We start from the raw sequence: 18,347 nt of genomic DNA on the forward strand, positions 1-18,347 counted from the left end.
TATAGTCCTTCATTGCTTTCCTTCCTTCCCTACCTTCCTTTCCTTCCTTCTTTCCTTCCTTCCTCCTTGCCTCCTTCCCTCCCTTCCTTTCCCTGGACAGTTCCCATGAAGTCTATTTCCCTTGCAGTGTACAACTTCTGGTGTTATTCCTCAGGGTATATCCATAATCACTCTGACTCATTTACCATCAGCATGTTTACAGTCTCTCTAAAGCTTTCTATTGAGATGACAGTGGATTTAGTCAGGCTATCTTTGATTGTCTCTCTCCTTGATCTTCCTGTTAAGTTTCTAGCTGGTCTGTTTCTATTGCTATCATCTAAATGCTAGTCTCCATTAATTGTTGACTAACTGCTCTATTGATTTCACAATGGCCTATGGGTATAAATTGCTTTACAGTCTGATCCAATTAAATTTGGACTCCTTTGCCAGACGGTAGGGATAAGTCTTTAAGGCTTGCTCTAACTCTAAAGGGGGACTCTTAGCTATCACTTTCCATGGTTCTTTTTTTTTTTTAATTTTTTATTTTTTATAAACATATATTTTTATCCCCAGGGGTACAGGTCTGTGAATCACCAGGTTTACACACTTCACAGCACTCACCAAATCACATACCCTCCCCAATGTCCATAATCCCACCCCCTTCTCCCAAACCCCCTACCCCCGGCAACCCTCAGTTTGTTTTGTGAGATTAAGAGTTCTTTATTAAGCTTCTAAGTAGCATATTGTTTTGCTTCTTATTATCATGAAGTTACTAGTTTTCTTTAAAAAAAAAGTTTTATTGCATGACTAATTGCTGAAATCCTTAGGATGAACTGGATAATGCAACAGCTGCCATTCTGGGTTTAGGTGTTGCTTCTTCATGGAATCCATGCCTGAATCTCTGATATACAACTTTTACATGCCTCATTGAACTGGTCCCAGTGGTATTTCACCGTTTAGACTTTGCACTCAAGTTATACTTTCTGTTCTACTTGGCAGGGCAACAATAATTTGCCACATTGACTTCTAAAAGTGGTAGGCCTTAGAGCCACAGCAGCAGCACATGTGCGTCTCCTTGCTATGATTTCCACATGATGATATTCACTTCATCATCTCAGTTCTATGGCTGATATCAAAGAGAAGACATTTCTGCTACATCATGCTCAGAACATCTGCCCATGAGAGCACCACTAGGTTCTTTGTAATTGTGTTTCATAACTTTCTGAGAGCTTTCTGACTATATATGCCCAAATTCCCACTTCTGGGAATGCATCTTAAGAATATAAAGCAAAATATCTGTGAATTGCCGGTTTACACACTTCACAGCACTCACCATAGCATATAACCTCCCCAATGTCACAGACCTGTACCCCGGGGGATAAAAATATATTACATGTTTATAAAAAATAAAAAATTTAAAAAAGAATATAATGCAAAATGTGATAAAAGTTTTATGTAGCAAAATAATACCATGTTGTTTTATACACACAAAAAATCTGAAAAACCCACCACAAATATCATTCTCAATGGAGAAAAACAGAAAGCTTTTCTGCTAAGGTCAGGAACACGGCAGGGATGTCCATTATCACCACTGCTATTCAACATAGTACTAGAGGTCCTAGCCTCAGCAATCAGACAACAAAAGGAAATTAAAGGCATCCAAATCGGCAAAGAAGAAGTCAAATTATCACTCTTCGCAGATGATATGATACTATATGTGGAAAACCCAAAAGACTCCACTCCAAAACTGCTAGAACTTGTACAGGAATTCAGTAAAGTGTCAGGATATAAAGTCAATGCACAGAAATCAGTTGCATTTCTCTACACCAACAACAAGACAGAAGAAAGAGAAATTAAGGAGTCAATCCCATTTACAATTGCACCCAAAACCATAAGATACCTAGGAATAAACCTAACCAAAGAGGCACAGAATTTATACTCAGAAAACTATAAAGTACTCATGAAAGAAATTGAGGAAGATGCAAAGAAATGGAAAAATGTTCCATGCTCCTGGATTGGAAGAATAAATATTGTGAAAATGTCTATGCTACCTAAAGCAATCTACACATTCAATGCAATTCCTATCAAAGTACCATCCATCTTTTTCAAAAAATGGAACAAATAATTCTAAAATTTATATGGAACCAGAAAAGACGTCGAATAGCCAAAGGAATATTGAAAAAGAAAGCCAAAGTTGGTGGCATCACAATTCCAGACTTCAAGCTCTATTACAAAGCTGTCATCATCAAGACAGCATGGTACTGGCACAAAAACAGACACATAGATCAATGGAACAGAATAGAGAGCCCAGAAATAGACCCTCAACTCTATGGTCAACTAATCTTCGACAAAGCAGGAAAGAATGTGCAATGGAAAAAAGACAGCCTCTTCAATAAATGGTGCTGGGAAAATTGGACAGCCACATGAAGAAAAATGAAATTGGACCATTTCCTTACACCACACACGAAAATAGACTCAAAATGGATGAAGGACCTCAATGTGTGAAAGGAATCCATCAAAATCCTTGAGGAGAGCACAGGCAGCAACCTCTTTGACCTCAGCCGCAGCAACATCTTCCTAGGAACAACGCCAAAGGCAAGGGAAGCAAGGGCAAAAATGAACTATTGGGATTTCATCAAGATCAAAAGCTTTTGCACAGCAAAGGAAACAGTTAACAAAATCAAAAGACAACTGACAGAATGGGAGAAGATATTTGCAAACGACATATCAGATAAAGGACTAGTGTCCAAAATCTATAAAGAACTTAGCAAACTCAACACCCAAAGAACAAATAATCCAATCAAGAAATGGGCAGAGGACATGAACAGACATTTCTGCAAAGAAGACATCCAGATGGCCAACAGACACATGAAAAAAACGCTCCATATCACTCGGCATCAGGGAAATACAAATCAAAACCACAATAAGATATCACCTCACACCAGTCAGAATGGCTAAAATCAACAAGTCAGGAAATGACAGATGCTGGCGAGGATGTGGAGAAAGGGGAACCCTCCTACACTGTTGGTGGGAATGCAAGCTGGAAAACAGCATGGAGATTCCTCAAAATGTTGAAAATAGAACTGCCCTATGACCCAGCAATTGCACTACTGGGTATTTACCCTAAAGATACAAACGTAGTGGTCCAAAGGGGCACGTGCACCCGAATGTTTATAGCAGCAATGTCCACAATAGCCAAACTATGGAAAGAACCTAGATGCCCATCAACAGATGAATGGATCAAGAAGATGTGGTATATATACACAATGGAATACTATGCAGCCATCAAAAGAAATGAAATCTTGCCATTTGCGACAACACGGATGGAACTAGAGCGTATCATGCTTAGCGAAATAAGTCAAGCAGAGAAAGACAACTATCATATGATCTCCCTGATATGAGGAAGTGGTGACACAACATGGGGGCTTAAGTGAGTAGAAGAAGAATCAATGAAACAAGATGGGATTGGGAGGGAGACAAACCATAAGTGACTCTTAATCTCACAAAACAAACTGAGGGTTGCTGGGGGGAGGGGGTTTGGGAGAAGGGGGTGGGATTATGGACATTGGGGAGGGTATGTGCTTTGGTGAGTGCTGTGAAGTGTGTAAACCTGGTGATTCACAGACCTGTACCCCTGGGGATAAAAATATGTTTATAAAAAATAAAAAATTTAAAAAAAATCTGAAAAATTCTTACTGCCCAGCAATAGGGAAGTAGTGAAAAGTAGAATACTAAATTTAATATGCTACTATTGCAAATATGTAAATGAACACAAAAATTTGGCTAGGAAAAGAAAAGAGCTTGAAGAAAATATAGCAAAACATTTATAATAAGAGAATAGTTCTCATTCTAGTTTTAGTTTCTGAAATTCACTGTAGTCTAAGAAGATTATTATACTTTTAAAAATCTTTTGTTTCATTAAAAATTATATGAGATTCTCCAAAGCACATTTCATATTATTCTTTTTTTTTTAAGATTTTATTTATTTATTAACAGACAGAGATCACAGACAGAGAGGCAGGCAGAGAGAGGAGGAAGCAGGCCCCCTGCTGAGCAGAGAGCCCGATGTGGGGCTCGATCCCAGGACCCTGGGATCATGACCTGAGCCAAAGGCAGACGCTTTAACCCACTGAGCCACCCAGGCGCCCCATATTATTCCTAAGAAAATCATCTACAATACAAGTATTAATTAAAGAGCATTAAAGGATGTATATTTGAAATTCATATTCTTGACATTCCTCTTAAGAAGAGTTAGATAAGAGACAGATATACTGTATTTATTTGAAAAATAGAAAACCAAGGCCTGGGTGAATTGGTATGGTTATACATATCTCAGTGTTGGGGAACATCCTCATAAATATGTGACTACCAATTGACCTATGAACTGGACCTAGATACTCAAAGACTCCCTACCCTCTCCCCTATACCTAAAATGTGGGTTCTATTAGTCTTTCCCATTCCCAGAGGCTGCTCCAAAGACACAGAGGTGGTATATTGATACAATGTTGAAAATACTCACACAGTATATGACTGAATTCAGTTAGGACCTCTTTATAAATGTTTAAGATTTGGTAGGTTAGTGCAAAGATCCATTCATCCTTCTTATGTCCAAGACAAGCCTCATATGTAAGTTTCCTTTGCTTAATAATACTACCACCTATCAGTCTGGAGTAGCTTGTCTCTTTTTGTGATCTATCTATCTGCTCTGAGTACAGGGACTATTTTCAAATTACACCCAGAAAGCTTCTAGGTGTGTTACAAACCAAAATGATTTTTTTAAAGAAGAAAAGTAAACTAAGACTGTAAAAGATTCTAAAACCCTTATTTCACTGGAGAATGAACATAGATGTATAGATCTTTTCCCCTTAACCTATACTTCCTTGTTTAAAATCATCTGAGTGATTCCAGGAATGCAAGGCTGGCTCAATTTTCAAACATTAATCAGTATAATCTATCATAACAACAGGCTAAAGAATAAAAATGAGTATATTAATTGATGTAGAAAAAGCATTTAACAAAAATTCAATACTCATTCATGATAAAAACTCTCAGAAATACAGACATAGACAGAAATATCCCCAACTTAATAAAAAGCATCTACAAAATTTGACAGGTAACAGTATGCTTAATGGTAAAAACTGACTCCTGGAATAAAGCAAGAACTTTCACCCCTCTTATTCAACATAGCATTAAAGTACTAACCAGTATAATAAGGCAAGAAATAGCATAAAGATTGAACATGAAGAAATAAAATTCTTATCTTCAGATAACATGCTCATCTATGTAGAAAACTGCAAAGAATCTACAGAAAAACCACTAGAACTAGTAAGTGAATTCAGTAAGGTCACAGAATATAAGATAAACATTCAAAAATCAATACTTACATATATTTGCAATGAACATATTCCTAGCAAAATTAAAACTACAATACCATTTATGGTAACTCAAAAAAAAAAAAAAAGAAGTATTCTACATTTTGTAGTTGTAAATCTCACAAAACAGATACAGAACTTACATGCTGCTACACCAATCTGATAAAAGAAATCAAAGAAGATCTAAATAAAACATGCCATATTCATGGATTGGAAGTCTCAATACAGTAAAGATGTCATTTCTTCCCCAGTTTAATGTGATTCCTATCAAAATCTCAACAAGATTTTTTATGAAAATATATACAATATCCTAATATTTATATGGAAAGGCAAGGAAACTAGAATAGCTAAGAAAATTTTGAAAAAGCAGAGTAAAGTGGACAAAATCAGTCTACTTGAAAAAAATATCAGTCTACTTGATTTAAAGACATTATATAGCTACAGTAATAAAAATTGTGTGGTATTAGGGAAGAGACAGACACATAGATAAATGTAAAAGAATAGAAAAACAAGAAATAGGCCCACTCTGTATGTCCAATGATTTTTCACAAATGTAAAGAATCAATTTAATGGAGGGAGTAATTTTTAGAAAAAATACTATGACAATAGTAAGCTACAAACAAATGGTACTGAAACAATTGGACACCCATAGGCAAAAAAGTGAAGCTTGATGTAAAACTCACACCCTTATGTAGAAACTGACTCAAAATGGATCATAGCATTAAATGTGAAACATAAAATTATAACATTTTTAGAATAAAACCTAGGAAAAACCTTTAGGATTGAGAGCTATGTAAAGAATTTTTAGACTTAAAACCAAAAGCACAATCCATAAAAGGAAACTGATAAACTGCACATTCCCCAAACTTAAACTTTGCTCTTAGAAAGATGCTGATAAGAAGATGAAAACACAAGCTACATACTGGGAGAAAATATCTACAAACCACATATCTGATAAAGGACCAGTATCTAAGATGTATAAAGAATGCTTAATATTCAACATTAAAAAAGTAAATAATTCATTGAAAACATGGGCAAAAGAGAGAGCTGTTTCACCAAAGAAGATATATAAATGGCAAATTATCATATAAAAATATGGTCTGCTTCATTAATTTAGGAAAATGCAACTGGACGATGATATATCACTATACCTATATCAGGATGGTCAAAATAAAAAATAGTGACACCACCAACTATGGACAAAGATGTGGAAAAACTGATCACTCACATATTGTTGGTGGGAATGCAAAACGGTATAGACTGGGGGAAAAAAGTTTGGCACTTTAAAAAAAAATGAATTATGCAACTACCATATAATCCAAAAGCTGCATTTCTGGGCATTTAATGAGAAATGAAGACAGGTTTCACACAAAAACATGTAGACAATGTTTACAATGGTTTTATTTGTATGATCTAAAAACTAGAAATAACCCAGGTATTCAATGCATGAATGGTTAAACAAACTGTGTTATACCCAAAGCACAGAATACTGCTTAACAATGAAAAGGAATGAACTACTAATACATGCAATAACCTAGATGACTCTCCAGAGAATTATGCTGAGTGAAAAAATCCAAGCCCAAAAAGTTACATACCATATGATTCCATTTATGTAACATTCTTGAAGTGATAAAATTAGAGAAAGGAAGACTAGATTAGTGGTTGCTATGGGTTAAGGGGGTGGGTAGGGACAGAAGGGAAGAAGACAGGGCTACAAAAGTGCAACATGATGTATCCTTGATGGAAATGTTCCATATCTTGCCTGATTCAATGTCAACATCCTGGTTGTGATATTATACAATAATTTTACAAGAGGTTATAATTGGGGAGACCAGGTAAATGATACTTTGTATCATTTCTTACAATTGCATGTGAATCTATAATTATCTCAAAATCAAAATTTAATTTACAAAATTATTTGGTTATAGCCTATACACATAGCTGAGGAAATACAAATGTAAATAAGATGGTCCCTGCATTTGAAACTATAGCCTAAAATGGGGGTAAACATATATACATAAATAACTAACTTTTAAGGCAAAAAATTTATGTCAGGAGTATTTTAAAATACAGTTAGACTTAGCCTGACCATTTCACAACCACTAGGATAACTATTATCAAGAACAGGGGAAAAAAGATATAAAATAGGGGTAGGCAGGGGGAGACAAGATGGCGGGGAAGTAGGAGGAGGCGCCTGTTCAACCTGCACCCTAAAGTGAGCTGATTACCTTCCAAAGATCTCCAATCACCCACGAAATCAGCTTGAGATCAGAGTTATACATGTCTGGATCTCTACTGGAGCAGAAGATGCCAGTGGGCAGGTAAAGCAGAGTGAGAAAGTCGGACTGATATTGGAAGATAAACAAAAGGGGGAGGGAGCCACCAGAGGTGACCCTTGGAAAGTAATACCCCAATACGAGAGTGCCCTGTGCCTGGGGACTAGCATTAACTCGGGAGTCTGGTAGAAAGCACTCAAAAAGAGCAAAGGATCACGGGGGGAAATTTCAGGAATAGGGTTGTTTGTGTTGGGGCTTAAGTCCCCATACCCAGGACAGCCACCTCTGGCACAGAGCCTGAGAGAGTGCGGCAGAGAAACCAGGTCAGCGCACCTGAGAGTGCATGGCCCCCAGCTCCCGTGAGAGGCTGGGAGCCTCCCCAGCCAACAGAAGCACAGCCTTTTTGCAGTCCCCACGCAAGTGTCCTGCTGTGCCATCAGAGTCCAAGTCATGCCCAGCGCCCTCCCCTGAGAGAGGTGCACACAAATGCCAGCCCGGTGCTCTCGGACCTGGAAAGACCAGGCACTCTTAGCCCTGGCCAGCGGGAAAATCTCAGTGTGTGATTCCCTGCTTGGAACTTCTCTGGCAGTCTGGAGCTGCCCAGACAGCTGCCGCTGCTGTGGTTTTGGGTACAAGCAAAAAATCCTGAGTCCCCAGGGACGGTGACTGGGAACCTGCTCTGCCAGCAGCCAAGGGGGGATTTATCTGGGCTCTGCAGCCAGACTGAGGCTTCTCTCTGAGAGGGAGGTCAGGGTGCAGTTTGCTTTCCTCTAAACCTACAAAAACCATCAAAAGCTGTCAAGGTGAGAAAGAAAAACAAAAGTGAACAAATATAAAAGCCTCCAGAGAACAAAAGCCTGAAAAAAACCAGTTTCCTCAGAGCCCAACCCCTTGAGGGGGGCGGGAGGACTTAGGTGAGAGAACTTCAGGGACTGAAAACCCACGTGGCAGGCCCCTTCCCCAGAAAACCAACCAGGAAAGGAAAAAAAAAAAAAAAAAGACAACAAGAGAACAACCACCACTACTTCATAGGACAATTTTTATTATTAATTCGATCCCACTATTCTGGCTCATTTTTTTATATAGTTAATTTTTTATTATTATATAGATAATTTTTTAATCTATTTACCATCACAGTGAGATGTCTAGTACATCAAATTCCATAATAACCTTCTAACCTGAACCTGTGTTTTCCTTTTGCATTTCTATTTTTTAAATTTTTTTTTTAAATTTCCTTTTTTTTTTTAAATTTTAGTTTACTTTAGTTTATTCCTTTTTTAATTTTTATTTTCTAATACTCATATAGAGTTAAACTTCAAGGTAATCCCCTTTCCCCAATCATTGCCACCCCTATAGGTAAATCAATTCCTAATCCCCTCTTATCTTAGGAAAGTTGAGTCCTTTAACAAAGATATCAAGATACATCCAGGAAGAAGCAAAACAACCTTCCTCACCCACACTGAGAATTTACAAGCACTCTCCCATCTTTTCCTTCCACCAGTATTTCTGTGTTTTTGTGTTTGTCCTGATAGTATATAAATCTTACACTCAGGGTTCTTTTTGACGAGGTTCTTCCTTTATTTGCATATATATATATGCAAATATATATATATATTTTTTTCTCTTGTCATACACTTTTATCAGTCTTTTTGTTTGTCTGCGTCTGTTTGTATACTTCATAAATCTTACCGTGGGGCCCATTTGGACTAAACCTTCTCTTTTATCTCACCTTTCTTTCCTGTCTCTCTCCCTCTATCTTTTTTTTTCTTTTTCCTCTCATTTGGGTGGGGAACGCTGATTGCTCAGAAGCATTCCAGGGTGCACCTTGACTGCACCACAGTCCATACACCCAGCTACACCCGTTCAGCCATCTCTCACCAAAATGACTAGGAGGAGAAATGCCTAACAAAAAAAAATACAGAGGATGGACCTTCTGCACCAGAGCTAATGGCTATCAACATAGACAATATGTAGGAAAGAGAATTCAGGCTAACAATTATCCAAGCAATAGCTAGGTTGGAGAAAGCCATGGGTGACCAAACGGAATTGATTAGGGCCAAACTGAAAACGACCACAGATCATATTTTCAATATTAGGGAAGAGCTGAAAGCTACCAGGGATGAGCTTCACAATGCTCACAATGAGTTCCAAACTAATCTAAATTCTCTCAACGCTAGAGTAACTGAGACAGAAGATAGAATTAGTGATCTGGAGGACAAACAGATAGAAAGAATCAGGAGGAAGCCTGGAACAAACAGCTTAGAAGCCACGAAAACAGAATCAGGGAAATAAATGACGCCATGAACGGTTCCAACGTCAGAATTATTGGAATCCCTGAAGGGGAGGAGAAAGAAAGAAATCTAGAAGATATAGTGGAACAAGTTCTTCATGAAAATTTTCCAAATCTCGTGAATGGAACCAGCGTTTATGTACTAGAGGCCGAAAGGTTCCCCCCCAGGATTACAGATTCTCAAAAGTCCTCAAGACACCTAATAGTAAGAATGAAGAATTATAATTGTAGGCAGAACCTCTTGAAAGCAGCTAGGACAAAGAAGATCCTTACGTACAGAGGAAAGCCCATCAGAATAACATCAGACCTGTCCACAGAGACCTGGCAAGCCAGAAAGGGCTGGCAAGATATATTCAGGACACTGAATGAGAAGAACATGCAGCCAAGAATACTTTATCCAGAAAGACTGACATTCAAAATGGAGGGAGAGATAAAGAGTTTCCAGGACTGGCAAGGCTTAAAAGACTATGCAACTACCAAGCCTATACTGCAGGAAATATTAAGGGGGCTTCTTTAAAGGAGGAAAAAGCCTAAGAATAGCATTGAACAAAAATATAGAGACAATCTACAGAAAGAAAGTCTTCAAAGGTAACACGATGTCAATAAAAACGTATCTATCAATAATCACCCTCAATGTGAATGGCCTAAATGTGCCCATAAAACAGCACAGGGTTGCAGACTGGATAAAACGACAGGGCCCATCCATATGTTGTCTACAAGAGACCCATTTTGAACCTAAAGGTACACCCAGACTGAAAGTGAAGGGATGGAGAAGCATCTTTCATGCCAATGGGCCTCAAAAAAAAGGCTGGGGTAGCGATTCTCATATCAGACAAATTAGATTTTAAACTAAAGACTGTAGTCAGAGATCCAGAAGGACACTACATCATTCTTAAAGGGACTATCCACCAAGATGATCTAACAATTGTAAATATCTATGCCCCCAATATGGGAGCAGCCAATTACATAAGAAAACTATTAATCAAGATAAAGAGTCATCTTGATATGAATACACTGATCGTTGGAGATCTTAACACACCTCTCTCAGAAATAGACAGATCATCGAAGCAGAAAAATCAATAAAGAAACAAGAGCATTGAATGACACATTGGACCAGATGGACCTCATAGACATATACAGAACATTCCACTCTAAAACAACAGAATACTCATTCTCAAGTGCACATGGAACCTTCTCCAGAATAGACCACATACTGGGTCATAAAACAGGACTCAACCAATACCAAAAGACTGAGATTATTCACTGCACATTCTCAGATCATAACGGTTTGAAACTGGAGCTCAATCACAAGGAAAAGTTCGGAAGGAACTCAAACACCTGGAAGCTAAAGACCACCTTGCTTAAGAATGCTTGGATCAACCAGGAGATCAAGGAAGAACTGAAACAATTCATGGAAACCAATGACAATGAAGACACTTCAGTCCAAAACCTATGGGATACAGCAAAGGTGGTCCTAAGGGGGAAATACATAGCCATCCAAGCCTCCCTCAAAAACATTCAAAAATCCAGAATACAGCAGCTGTCTCTACACCTTAAAGAACTGGGAAATCAACAACAAATCAAACCAACTCCACACATAAGAAGGGAAATAATCAAGATTAGAGCAGAGATCAATGAGGTAGAAACCAGAGATACAGTAGAATGTATCAATGAAACTAGAAGCTGGTTTTTTGAAAGAATCAATAAGATTGATAACCATTGGTACATTAATCCAAAAGAAAAGAGAGAAAGCTCAAATACATAAAATTATAAATGAAAAGGGAGAGATCACAACAAACACCAAGGAAGTAGAAACAATCATCAGAAGTTATTATCAACAGTTATATGCCAATAAGCTAAGCAACCTAGATGAAATGGATGCATTCCTGGAAAACTATAAAATCCCAAAATTGAACCAGGAAGAAATTGACAACATGAATAGACCAATATCTAGTAACGAGATTGAAGCAGTGATCAAAAATCTCCCAAAAAACAAGAGCCCAGGACCTGATGGATTCCCCAGGGAATTCTACCAAACTTTCAAAGAAGAAATAACACCTATTCTCCGGAAGCTGTTTCAAAAAATTGAAGCAGAAGGAAAACTTCATGACTCTTTCTATGAAGCCAGCATTACCCTGATCCCCAAACCCAGCAAAGACTCTACCAAAAAGGAGAATTTCAGACCAATATCTATGATGAATATGGATGCTAAGATTCTCAACAAGATCCTAGCAAACAGGATCCAACAGCACATTAAAAAGATTATCCACCATGACCAGGTGGGATTCATTCCTGGGCTACAAGGATGGTTCAACTTTTGCAAATCAATCAATGTGATAGAACAAATTAATAAGAGAAGAGAGAAGAACCACATGGTCCTCTCAATTGATGCAGAAAAAGCATTTGACAAAATCTAGCATCTGTTCCTGATTAAAACACTTCAAAGTATAGGGATAGAGGGAACATTCCTCAACTTCATCAAATCTATCTATGAAAGACCCACACCAAATATCATCCTCAATGGGAAAAAGCTTGCATCCTTCCCGTTGAGATCAGGAACACAACAAGGATGCCCACACTCACCACTTTTGTTCAACATAGTATTAGAAGTCCTGGCAACAGCAATCAGACAACAAAGGGAAATAAAAGGTATCCAGGTTGCTAATGAAGAAGTCAAACTCTCTCTCTTTGCAGATGACATGATTCTTTATATGGAAAACCCAAAAGACTCCACCCCCAAACTACTAGAACTCATACAGCAATTCTGCAACATGGCAGGAAACAAAGTCTATGTACAGAAATCAGTGGCTTTCTTAAACACTAACAATGAAAATACAGAAAGGGAAATTAGAGAATCGATTCCATTTACTATAGCACCAAGAACCATAAGATACCTGGGAATAAACCTAACCAAAGAGGTAAAGGATCTGTACTCAAGGAACTACAGAACACTCATGAAAGAAATTGAAGAAGACACAAAAAGATGGAAGACCATTCCATGCTCTTGGATCGGAAGAATAAACATTGTTAAAATGTCGATACTGCCTAGAGCAATCTATACTTTTAATGCTATTCCGATCAAAATTCCACCGGTATTCTGCAAAGAGCTAGAGCAAATAATCCTAAAATTTGTATGGAATCAGAAGAGACCCCGAATCGCTAAGGAAATGTTGAAAAACAAAAATAAAACGGGGGGGGGCATTACGTTACCTGATTTCAAGCTTTACTACAAAGCTGTGATCACCAAGACAGCATGGTACTGGCATAAAAACAGACACATAGACCAGTGGAACAGAGTAGAGAGCCCAGATATGGACCCTCAACTCTATGGTCAAATAATCTTCGACAAAACAGGAAAAAATATCCAGTGGAAAAAAGACAGTCTCTTCAATAAATGGTGCTGGGAAAACTGGGCGCTATATGAAGAAGAATGAAACTTGGCCATTCTTTTACACCGTACACATAGATAAACTCAGAATGGATAAAAGACCTCAACGTGAGACAGGAATCCATCAGAATCCTAGAGGAGAACATAGGCAGTAATCTCTTCGATATCAGCCACAGCAACTTCTTTCAAGATATGTCTCCAAAGGCAAAGGAAACAAAAGCGAAAATGAACTTTTGGGACTTCATCAAAATCAAAAGCTTTGGGGCACCTGGGTGGCTCAGTGGGTTAAGCCGCTGCCTTCGGTTCGGGTCATGATCTCGGGGTCCTGGGATCGAGTCCCGCATCGGGCTCTCTGCTCAGCGGGGAGCCTGCTTCCCTCTCTCTCTCTGCCTGCCTCTCTGCCTACTTGTGATCTCTCTCTGTCAAATAAATTAATTAATTAATTTAAAAAAAAATCAAAAGCTTCTGCACAGCCAAGAAAACAAAGAGGCAACTCACAGAATGGGAGAAGATATTTGCAAATAACAGTACAGACAAAAGGTTGATATCCAGGATCTATAATAAACTCCTCAAACTCAACACACACAAAACAGACAATCATATCAAAAAATGGGAAGAAGATATGGACAGACACTTCTCCAATAAAAACATACAAATGGCTATCAGACACATGAAAAAATGTTCATCATCACTAGCCATCAGGGAGATTCAAATTAAAACCACATTGAGATATCACCTTATACCAGTTAGAATGGCCAAAATTAGCAAGACAGGAAACAACATGTGTTGGAGAGGATGTGGAGAAAGGGGAACCCTCTTACACTGTTGGTGGGAATGCAAGTGGTGCAGCCTCTTTGGAGAACAGTGTGGAGATTCCTCAAGAAATTAAAAATAGAACTTCCCTATGATCCTGCAATTGCACTCCTGGGTATTTACCCCAAAGATACAGATGTAGTGAAAAGAAGGGCCATCTGTACCCCAATGTTTATAGCAGCAATGGCCACGGTCACCAAACTGTGGAAAGAACCAAGATGCGCTTCAACAGACGAATGGATAAGGAAGATGTGGTCCATATACACTATGGAGTATTATGCCTCCATCAGAGAGGATGAATACCCAACTTTTGTAGCAACATGGACGGGACTGGAAGAGATTATGCTGAGTGAAATAAGTCAAGCAGAGAAAGTCAATTATCATATGGTTTCACTTATTTGTGGAGCATAACAAAGAACATGGAGGACATGGGGAGTTAGAGAGAAGTGGGTTGGGGTAAATTGGAAGGGGAGGTGAATCATGAGAGCCTATGGACTCTGAAAAACAATCTGAGGGGTTTGAAGTGGTGGGGGGATGGGAGGTTGGGGTACCAGGTGGTGGGTATTGTAGAGGGCACGGATTGCATGGAGCACTGGGTGTGGTGAAAAAATAATGATATTATTATGCTAAAAATAAATAAATTAAAAAAAATTACAGGGTAAAAAAAGCTAAAATATAATAAATGTTGGCAAGGATATAGAGAAACTGGAACCTGTTTGTGCTGTTGTTGGGAATGTAAAATGATGTATTCATTGTAGAAAACAGTACAAAATTCCCTCAAAAAATTAAAAATAGAATTGCCATATGATCCAGAAATCCAGCTTCTGAGTATAAATCCAAAAGAATTGAAAGGCTTGAGGAGCTATTTGTAAACGCATTCATAGCAGCATTATTCACAATAGATAAAACATGGAATCAACCCCAAGTGTCTATGATGAATAAATTTTTTAAAATGTAGTACACTGAGGAATTAACTGAGGATTTTGGAGGCGTGGGAGGTTGGGTGAGCTTGGTGGTGAGTATTGTAGAGGGCACGTACAGCATGGAGCACTGGGTGTGGTGCACAAACAATGAATTCTGGAAAAATGAAAAGAAATTTAAAAAATAAATAAAAATTTTAAAAAAGAAAAAATGTAGTATATTCATATAATGGAATATTATTCGGCCTTAAAAAGAAATTCTGTAATACGTTACAACACTGATAAACCTTGAGGACATCACGCTAAGTGTAAAAAGTAGTCACAAAAAAACAAATACTATATAAATCCACTTACATGAGATACTTAGAGTAGTAAAAACCATAAAGAGAGACAGTATAATGATGGTTTCCAGGGGCTGGGGAAAGGGGAAAATAAGGAGTTATTGTTTAATAGATACAGTTTCAGATTTACAAGATCAAGTGAGTTATGATGGTGAAGGCTGCACAACAATGTGAATGTATGTAATACAAATGAACTGTACACTTAAAAATGGTTAAGATAGAAAAGGTTATATAATATGTATTTTAAAATAAAAGAAAAAATAGAAAAAATACTATGAGAATAGAAAGCTACAAAACTTGAAGTAAACATCCTTAATGGTTAAAAATTCATATAAATCACTTTCAAGTTTATATATTGTCCTTCTACAGGTAATGAATTTAAGGCTTAAAGAAAATTACTGGTACCACTACTGGTATATACGCTACTTGGTCATGGTGTATTATTATCTTAATAAGCTTTGAGATAATATTTCTGGCATTTCATCTTAATATTGTTTCATTTGCAATAACATGTATTACTTTTCCAATTTGAAAACAGCAAGTAAAAAAATATTTTTAAAGAAAAAATTGATGTTTTTTGAATTTTTACAGTGAAAATATATTCATGAGTTACTTCCATCATTAAAAATTCTTGTTAAGCTGCTAAAAAAATTCTTGTTAAAATAAGAAAAATAATTTAAAGGAAGACTCAGAAAATCCTTACATATACCACTTCATTAATAAAATATTAACAGTGGATTCTTATAGAAATCAACAGACTCGTGATTCTTAAATGCATCATATCCTCCTAGCGAATAATAGATTAACAAAATTAAAAAACTGGAAATGTAAAGACCAAAATTTGTTGACTTTAAAAAGTTTTAAAATTCCAGTTAGTTAACATTCAGTGTAATATTAGTTTCAGGTGAATGGTATAGTGATTCAACACTTCCATACAACACCCAGGGCTCATCACAATAAGTGCACTCTTCAATCCCCATTATCTATTTAACCCATCCCCTCACTACCTCCCTTCTGGTAACCATCAGTCTGTTCTTTACAGTTAAGAGTCTGTTTCTTAGTTTGCCTTTTTTCGTTTTTCTTTTTTTCCCCTTTGCTCATCTGTTTTGTTTCTTAAATTCCACATATGAGTGAAATCATGTTGTATTTGTCTTTCTCTGACTTATTTTACTTAGCATAATGCTCTCTAGCTCTATACATGTCATTGCAAATGGCAAGATTTCATTCTTTTTTATGGCTGAGTAATATCCCATTGTGTATATATATTCCATATCTTTATCCATTCATCCAATGGTGGACACTTGGGCTGTTGCCATAATTTGGCTGAGACACATATGGGGGTGCATATATCCCTTTGATTTTTTTTATTATTTTGGGTAAATTCAATTACCCTGTGCAACTTGTACACATATTCCTTTAGGATCCAGGCTCCAATGATCTCTCCAGATACAACTCTAGCCACTTTCACCTGTGCATGCCATTGTAAATCACTTACTATTCACTCGAGAATTCATTTATAACTCCATGCCATCGTCTATGTTGTTCTCTTTGAATAGGATGCCTCCTCTCTTTTGAGCTCAGTAGTACATCCTTATGAAGTCCTCCCTGACACACATAGACTGATTAGGAATTCCCTCTCTCAAGCCTTGAATATTTTTTATTAGTATAACATTCATACCACACAATTTGTATCTCAATACTGGGAGGTCCTCAAGAGCAAGGACCTGTCTTTTTCTTTTTCTCTTTCTTTTTCTTTTTTTCCCTTTCCTTTCCTTTATTCTTTCCCTTCCCCTTTCCTTTCCCTTCCTTTCTTTTCTTCTTTCTTTCTTCCTTTCTTTCTCTCTTCTTCTATTTTTTTGAGTATATATGACACATGATGTTACATTAGCTTCAAGTGTACAACATAGTGGCTCATCAACTCTATTATGTTAGACTATGCTGAGTAGTTACCACCTGTCATCATGCTATCCTATTACAATACCACTAACTACATTCCCTATGCTATAGTTTTTTATCACCATGACTTATTTATTCCATTGCTGGAAGCCTGTATCTCTCACTCTCCTTCACCCATTTTGCCCACCCCCACTCCCACCCTTCCCTTCTGGCAACCATCATTTTGTTCTCTGTATTTATGGGTTGGATTATTCATTTGTTTTGTTTTATAGATTCTACATATAAGTGAAATCATTTGGTATTTGTCTTTCTCTGATATATTTCACTTAGCGTAATATCCACTGGGTCCAACCCTGTTTTGAACATTATGTTCACAGTGGCAAGCACAATGTCAGTATATACAATCAAATGAATTATAGCTTAAAAGAACCCACCCAGTTAAATAAATTTAGGCTAAAAGAATATCATTAAAGTTATAGTTTAGCTGAATAAACCCCAACTTCACAGTTCTTTGCTGATTGCTATGTTAATGTGTTTTATAATTATTCTGGCTATAAGTAAACGTTACATACTCAAAGAAAAAGTTTGTTACTTTCTTTAATTGTTGGAATACAGCTGTCATCAATTTATATTCTGGACTTTAGAAATAAAATCTAAAGTTTATAGACATGGTTTGATATAATATTTTATAAAAAAGAATTTGATTTTCTAAAATTGTAGTAACTTTATAGTAACAATAGTATTTTAAAAAACGATTTAAAAATGTATTACATACCATTTCTATTTCTTGATCTTTGGCAACCAGCTGTCGATTAAGAAGTTCTTTGCTCGAGTCAAGTTTAATACAAAGTTCCCTTGTGGAAGATAAATCTGCAAGGGCAGACACTTTTTCAAACTGAACCTTCTGAAGTTCCTCTTCCATCTTTACAACAGATTTGTGTAAGGTAGAAATCTGGGACTTATAAGACCTTTCTGCATTTAAGTGCTGCAAGGACAAAATTATTATTTTATATATCTGCATACATATATATACATCTTTTTAACTTGAAAAGACTAAAACATGGAAAAGTGG

General features: G+C 37.1%; 1 protein-coding gene across 6 annotated transcripts in view; it reads right to left on the reverse strand.

Moving 5' to 3' along the window:
* The window catches only part of TSGA10 (testis specific 10), a 151,475-nt gene that overhangs the window by 26,953 nt on the left and 106,175 nt on the right, over positions 1–18,347 (reverse strand). For 5 of the 6 annotated variants that reach the window (XR_006606012.1, XM_045077804.1, XM_045077803.1 and 2 more), the window contains exon 16: positions 18,051–18,260. The exons of the other annotated variant lie outside the window; for it this stretch is intronic. Coding sequence is in view for 4 of the 5 variants with exons in the window: in XM_045077804.1 (XP_044933739.1) it covers positions 18,051–18,260 (210 nt within the window). In the remaining variant the exon portion in view is untranslated. The remainder of the gene's footprint in view (positions 1–18,050; positions 18,261–18,347) is intronic. 6 annotated transcript variants of the gene reach the window in all.

The sequence above is a fragment of the Mustela putorius genome, unplaced genomic scaffold, assembly GCF_011764305.1.
Source record: "Mustela putorius furo isolate JIRA1106 unplaced genomic scaffold, ASM1176430v1.1 tig00000224_pilon_pilon_pilon, whole genome shotgun sequence".
Lineage (NCBI taxonomy): Eukaryota > Metazoa > Chordata > Mammalia > Carnivora > Mustelidae > Mustela > Mustela putorius.